Source organism: Engystomops pustulosus, chromosome 6 (genome assembly GCF_040894005.1).
Source record: "Engystomops pustulosus chromosome 6, aEngPut4.maternal, whole genome shotgun sequence".
NCBI lineage: Eukaryota > Metazoa > Chordata > Amphibia > Anura > Leptodactylidae > Engystomops > Engystomops pustulosus.
The window spans coordinates 75705322-75712801 of record NC_092416.1 but is presented as its reverse complement, the minus strand read 5'-3'; the positions used below and the strand labels follow the sequence as shown (position 1 = coordinate 75712801).

Here is a 7480-nt window from a genome sequence, read left to right as displayed (position 1 = left end):
TTAAAGGGAACCTATTAGGGCGATTTGGGACACCAAACCATCCAGAGGCCCTTATTGGCCGGTGGTTTAGTGTCCTAAATTGCTGTGAAAAAAAAGAAGCATTTATACTCACCTTGTCCCTTGTTCTGCCCAGCGCCGGCACTTTCTGGCAAGTGAAGTTGGCGTAATACAGCCTGACTTCACTGAGTGAGCACAATAGGTATGTGGAATGCACAATGAAGCCGGGGTATTATCTCAGCTTCACTTGCCGCATCGCAAGAGGAGATGCTGGTGCAGGATCTGCAGATGCGAGTCTGATGTTCCTGAAAAAAGTTTTGCCCACTCACAGCCTTCAACACACTTTACCAGCGACATACAGGTGACATTGGTAATAATATGGTAAATAATATTTAAAATAGGAAGTGTGTGTGTGTGTGTGTGGGGGGGTGCTTATACAAATCAACTATGGGACAAGTGTGATTATTGATTATAGGAACTAATCAGATCACTGCCTACATTGCGTTGCAATAAAGAACATGCAATTTGTTTGGACATAACTGACAGCTTTGACACTTCTCTTTTGTTTTTATTTCGTGGGCATGCACTAGTTAAAAGGAAACCATCAGGAGGCAGGGTCAATCGAGTTTTGACCCAAAAAGTCTAGTTAGTTCCTAGTTCTATTATTAGTACTACACCAGTACTAATAATTACTAGTGTTTCCTACTTTACTGCTCTCCCTATTGCTCCTGTCTCTTTGCTGGATTATGTAGATATAATTATACAGAATCTACTACAATGAGGAACTCAGATTATACATGTTCACAGTCTAAACGCAAAGCAACCATTGTCCTTTTAGAGCCCTGCCCCGCCCTGTAGCTCGGTCATGTGACTGCCTAGTTGCCATGGAAGGGAAACTAACAAGGAAGTGGCTTTTACCTAAATAACTGAATAACTGACTGTGCAGATCGAAGGACCCAGGGAGCAGGTACCAGGAGCAGGACCCTATGTCATATATACAGTACACCATATATATTATAGCACATAATATTATTTTATACAATAGATGTCATTAATTGTAAGATATGATAAGGATTTTAAATTACATTTACATATATTATGTTACTCATTGGATAGTGCATGTATTATTTAATTCTATTATGTTATTGAATAGTTTTATTTGTTTTTTTTTTAATGAAATTATAGTTATTTTAATTTATTTATCATATTATTATTTATTTGTGTGTATTATATGACTGTTTATGAATGGGGCTCCTTCCATTGCATATTTGTGATACATGTACAATGTATTTTTACTATTCATACACACATCCGGAGGAGCATTGATGCAGTGGGGAAATTTACAATGGACCTTGTGCCAGTTTTCTGTCGGACTTTGCACAAACTGCTCTAGTGTTGCACGCTCTATGTTAAAGGTGCACTAAAAAAAAGTTGCTGCAGTCTGTCAGGGCTGTGCAGGGAGCAGAGATCCCCCAAGAAGCTTGATTCTAGTATCATTTATAGGAAGTAGATTCCAGATGTGTTGGGGCATTAGTACAGTATTGGTACTGCACATTGGTACAGTACACGGCCCATTGGGCGCCCTGCACCAAGTTTTTTTTTTTGGTGCACCTTTAACATGAGACATGTGGGCTTTATATGTTAAATGTGGAGCATGGTCCGACTGTGCATGCAGCAACACATAGGGTTGCCTGTGACACATGTGTGGAACGAACACTTCTTGAATACATGTGCAAGTAGTTTGCACATGAAGGAATGTCAGACAGAAAACTGTCATGGACCTGAGTAAATGTGCCCCAATATTTGATGCATATAGTGTAGTGTGTGACCCCTATGTGGCCCTAATGGCCAGTATTGTTTTTCTACTATTGCTATTCTTTTTGTCTAAAAAGTAACTCTATAGAGAACAGGGCCTAGTAAAATCTTGGAGTTGGTTGGGGTTTGCTAGAGACAGATATTGAGGTGATAGCAGCCACAGGGGACAATTGAGGGCTCATATTTACAGTACATGGGGATTGAAGTATTTTTAGGCAGATTTGTTTACATAGGTAACTATAAGCAGTTTCTGTAGACACCACTAGAGGGGGGCATGTGTTCTTTTTTCAGTTGTTGTGAATTCATCACTCCAGATTGTCAGACCCTTAGAATTAAAGCTCAGCCTCCTGCAATTACAGCTTCTTTCAAACAGTTCTCATCTAAGCCCACTACACCTCCAGCTATCAGTCCCCGATGTGATGCTTACTGCTACAGCTCCTTCTAAACCTCTACAGCAATAGTTTCTGTAAGATCTCTAAAACTAGAGCTCCCATCAGCCACCTATTGGGCATATATCAGCCACCTACATCTGGAGTTTCTGTCAACTACATTTAGTTTAAGTAAGCTCCCTAAAACTATAGCTCCTGTCAGTACCATAGCAAGAGCTACTTTCTGCCATATACTATTACAGCTCCTGTCAAGAGATTTTTCAGTGCTGAGCCCGGCACATGGTCACTACTACACAGAACACAGAAACATCTGCTTCTGGCACTAAACAGCCAAACAACAGACCTAAGCAGCTGTTGGTCACTACTATATAGACTGCATGAATGTAATAATTAAGGATGCATTTTTCACACAAGCATGTGACATATGTATTCACAGGAAGGTACCTAACATTAGAAAGATGTCAATTCCATTCTCGAACACCCATTATCGGATCCCACGAGGCTTTGCCAATCTTCTGGAAGGGCTTACCAGGGAGGTGCTCAGGGAGCAGCCGCAGGATATTCCAAACTTTGCTGCCAGATATTTTGCAGAACTTCTTAAAAAGAGAGAAGGTAAGTTCTTCTAACCACCCTGCCCTAAAAAATACCCTGTAACTTGTCATTGACCAACAGGGGAGACAAAATGAATACCTCCAAGACATTGGTTGTTTTATTCTTGTACACAGAGGCAGCATTACAGGAGTCATATGCTTGTATATGCTTCATTATACTAGATCTATGTACATAGCAGCAGTACTTACATTCCTTTGGATGGGCTGGTTTTATAATAGCTATTTATAAAAAAAAAACACACCAAAAACACTTATTATTAAAATGAAACCTTATATGTATGAATGCAAGGATCGTATATGTAAGTGATTACAAATTTAGAACAATATAATAAATATATTGGGGAAAATTTAAGGGAGGCTTTGGTACTCTGTTGGGCCATCTCTAGCCTGGCCACCTCAAACACAGATGTTGCACAGGGGTCTCTAGATCCCACACGTTGGCAAAGTTTTTCCGAATTGGTCTCACAAAATGCTTGATTAGCGACAAATCTGGCAACTGGCCAAAAATGTTTAAATTTGCGTACAGATTCCTCGGAAACCCTTAATGTGTGTGGGCAAACATTATCCCACTGAAAAATTACAGCTGGAAGCCCTTAACTATGATTTAGAACCTGCCAATAGGTTTGAATTGTGTGGGTTGGTGATGGCGTGTAGCACTTTGTAATAAAGTTGGAATAAAGTAATGATTTTAATCAATCAAGCAAGTTCCAAATTAACTTTCATGGAATTTCAGGCCTTCCATGAGCGGTAATACGTGTCATAGTTTCATAGGGGGAGATTTATCAGGACTTCTATGCCAGATAACTGCAGTAGAAGTCATGAAATAATCGCAATTGCTAGTGAAAGACCAACAATTGCCACAGACACGTTTTTACAAGTGAAAGTTTGTCTACTGTGCATATTTCTGTGCCAGCCTCTTGATATGTCTGGCGGAACCAGAGGGGCAGTGATTTCAGCATATGATAAATCTGCCCCATAATTTGTAAGGTGGAAAAAAGTCCAACCTATAATTCTACATTGTTGATTCAGAATGGATATCAATTATCCCATTTTATGGGAAAAATTTCTTCCCTACTCCAAGTTATGGCAGTCAGAATAATACCTGGATCATTCTGTCACCTCCAGAAGTCCAAACTCCAGATGTTGAAAAAAAGAACTCCAATAGATTCTTTAAAGACCAACATTTATTTTTAGATTAGTTGTAATCATATGTATCCTTAAAGGAAATCTACCACTGGGATCAAGGATTGTAAACCAAGCACACTGAATGGTGTGCAGGATCCAATTTTCTTTAAGTTTCTTATGCCCTTGTTTTTATGAAAAAAAGACTTTAGAAATTATGCAAATGAACATAATCAACATCTACGGAGTGCAGAGCCCCTCACAGAAGATCCTGTCAGAAGGGGCACTCACCAGTATCAGTGTACTTGGTTTACAATACTTCATCCTGGTGGTAGATATCCTTTAAATACTCTAGTTCTAAAGAACGCTATCATATATGTATACGTATAAATCACCTTTCATCTATCCACAATGTACTGTATGTTTCTGGTCCTCTGAACTGTTTTTGGAAAGAATAAAGCATGAGCTAGATTTATGAACTGACTGCACATATATTTGTACATGTAAATGAGGTCAACTCTTTCATTATAAGAAATCCTTCCATCCCATGTTGTAATGGGCTCTGCTGTCTTTGTTTTTGCAGTTAGAGCTGCAAAAACAAAGAGAACTGCAGCTATATTTACTTGTAACCAGAATACACAAGTGTTTCTCTTATTCTGTGGTCCTTAGTTCTACACAATTTAGTGTATATGTAGTATTCCAAATGCAAAACTAAGTGCAATATGTTAAATGTATTTGCCCAAGTTCAACTCTAAAGATTGTAGCTGTATGTTAGTGTAATTGTTATGTAACATTGACTTGATAGACAATAGGCAAGGTTTATGAGTGTTTGGTGACAACAGAACTGGTAGTTATGAGAGAGACTGAGTTTAAAACTAGAGGTGTTGAAGGGTGCTATGGCTGGATCACAGGTTAGCATGGGGTCAGACACCACTTGGCACCGATGAGGTTGTAGAGATCCCTTCTTAGGCTAATTTCACACTACCTTTCAAAACTCCGTTCCTTACTTTTTGGCCCCTTCTACACTTGTGCTTTTCACGCGCGTGTTCTGCATGTGCTTTTGACGCACAGAACTTGCATTGCACTCTGCCCATTGTAATTAATGGGCTTTTTCAGACTTGCATTTTTTTTCACGCACACAAGCACGTTTTGTTAAACGTGCATTTAAATCTCAGCATGCTCTACTTTTGCAAGTCACGTTCGTGAAAAACACACCATACAAGTCTATGGCCACGCATCAAAAATGCATTGCACTCCAAGACACATGCAAGTGCAATGCGTTTTTCAAGCATCAATTTCCATAGAAAAGATAGAGCTCAGTCCTGAGTCCTTTTCGCGCGTGTTATCTGCACGTAAAAATGCATTGAAATTGCATTGAAAATACGCATGAAAAACTGAGACACTGAACAAACTCTCTCTAAAAACTGATTGAACTCTGATGCAAAATGTCAGTTTTTCACTGACCAAACCTGATCGTACGTACCCTGTTCAGACTCTGACGTGATCTGCAACGCAAGTGTGGACCTTTGAGGTTTAACGGAGATTTAACATATCAATTAAAAATCCCATTGAAATCAATTTAATTCGCCATCCATTACGTTGCGTTTATGCAGGTATCTGTTATCCATGTGTTTTTTGGACGGAAAAAATTATGTAGGCTGTAGTCCTTTTCTTTCATTTGAAAAAAACGCATGGATAACGGATACCTGCCAAACCATATGGATGATATAAAACTTACATTGATGTTAATTGGCTTTTTAACTGATACGTTAAACCTCAGTCAGGAACAAAGGTTTCAATGGTAGTGTGAAATTAGCTATATTTGTGTACATTTAGGGATCTATCATGCTGGGTCAGTCTGGGAGAAGTCAAAGGGAAGCTGTTCTGTGTCAGGGTCGGTGGTGGTGGACCCACTGAACCATTGCAACCTGGGAGCGGAGTCTAAGTGGCGGTTTGAACTTGCTGCAACGGGATACCACCAGGTCGCTTCACAGGCACGACTTTGCTTGCGATGGTGGCCAAGGCGAGGTACAGAATCGTCAAGCAGAATTGGAGTCGGGGTCTGGCAGGAGGTCAGGACAGGTGGCACAGCATCAGAGTCGGGGACGAAGAAGGAGGTCAAGACAGACGGCAAGGAATCGAGGTCAGGAACGGAAGCAGAGGTCACAACAGATAAACACAGCAGTCATAATAAACGCTTTCTCTAGGGCTATGATGCACAAAGATCCGGCAGGGGTCACAGGAAGAGGCCAGCTATTCAACAGGTCAGTGGCCTGTGTCTCCTGTGGTCCAGCATGTGCATCCCTACCTCATTGGGCGCATGCAGGTGCCGGACCACAGGAGACGCCGCTGGAGTGTGGTGAAGTAAGCCACGTCCGCTACACGGAGGCACATGGGTGCACCTGTGACCCGAGACATGGGTCGCAGGGGCACCCGTGACACGCTGCAGACTCTTTTCCACAAGCCCGCAGACTCCTCTCCATAAGGCTTTCTCTTAAACCAGCCCAGACAATCCTAAATTATGGATTCTCTCATACTTGACAACATATATATTTATATATATGAGGAACATTATTTATATAAGAGCATTCCTATTTTTTTCTGCCCATGGATAGACTACCATGAATTACGGTAGCTGCCAGGATTCTTTTAATATATTATCTAACATATTATTATTGCAAAAACCTTTAATAACAATAGCATTTTATTGTTGTATTAAGAAGTGTAGTCGCACTTGGTTCACTTTATATAGTGAGCTTGATATAGCACAAACATTGTGATATTGCTATATTTATAGTACATTCATTGTTCTGATGCTGTATTTCTGGTATATGGATTGTTATGTGGTGTATTTCTGTATTTTTCTGCTGTTGTATGTATAGTACTTTCATTGTTCTGATGCTGTATTTGTGGTATGAGATGTTCTGGTACTGTATTTATTGAACATTCATTCTTCTTGATCTACATTTATGGAATGAGCATTTTTCTTGTGCAGTATGGTTGGTACATTTATTGTTCCAGTACTGCATTTCTTTGTTGCACTTAGAAAACCTGCAGCATCTAATACTTCCATATTTTACACAGAATTTTAGCAGTCTGACACCCTTTCGTAACTAATTTCTATGTTCACATTTTTGCTGACCCTCTGTAGGGAGCTGACATTGCAGATTACTCTAAAATAAAAGATGAAAAGTCCTGAACACTTACTTGAGCAGAGAAAAAGAAATGAGCAATGGAGATGAATATTTCCCTACACAGGACTACAGTACAAATTATTGGTGTCCATTGTGAGCTGTTTAATATTGCAGTACCTTGTTTTCCTGTTAGTAATGGCAGTAATATAGTGGTTATGTTCTTGTAAATAGGAACAGTAGGCAGTAGGGGCAGTATTAGTCATTATTATAGTACAGTGGGTACGGAAAGCATTAAGACTTTCTTTGTTTCCTTGCAGCCAATTTGTAAGATCAAAAAAGTTATTTTTTATGCTCATTAATGTACACTCTGCTCCCCATCTTGACAAAAAAGAGAAATGTATTGCTAATTTAT

General features: G+C 39.7%; 1 protein-coding gene across 3 annotated transcripts in view; it reads left to right on the top strand.

The window, feature by feature from the left end:
- Positions 1-856: 856 nt before the first annotated feature.
- SPA17 (sperm autoantigenic protein 17) overlaps positions 857-7480 on the top strand; it is a 41910-nt gene continuing 35286 nt past the window's right edge. The window contains exons 1-2 of one of the 3 annotated variants that reach the window (XM_072156624.1): positions 857-964; positions 2638-2813. In XM_072156624.1, coding sequence (XP_072012725.1) covers positions 2660-2813 — 154 coding nt within the window. In that variant the 5' untranslated portion in view covers positions 857-964; positions 2638-2659. Of the gene's footprint in view, positions 965-2256; positions 2279-2350; positions 2373-2637; positions 2814-7480 lie in introns of those variants that run through there. The other 2 variants (XM_072156626.1, XM_072156625.1) reach the window with 2 other exon arrangements.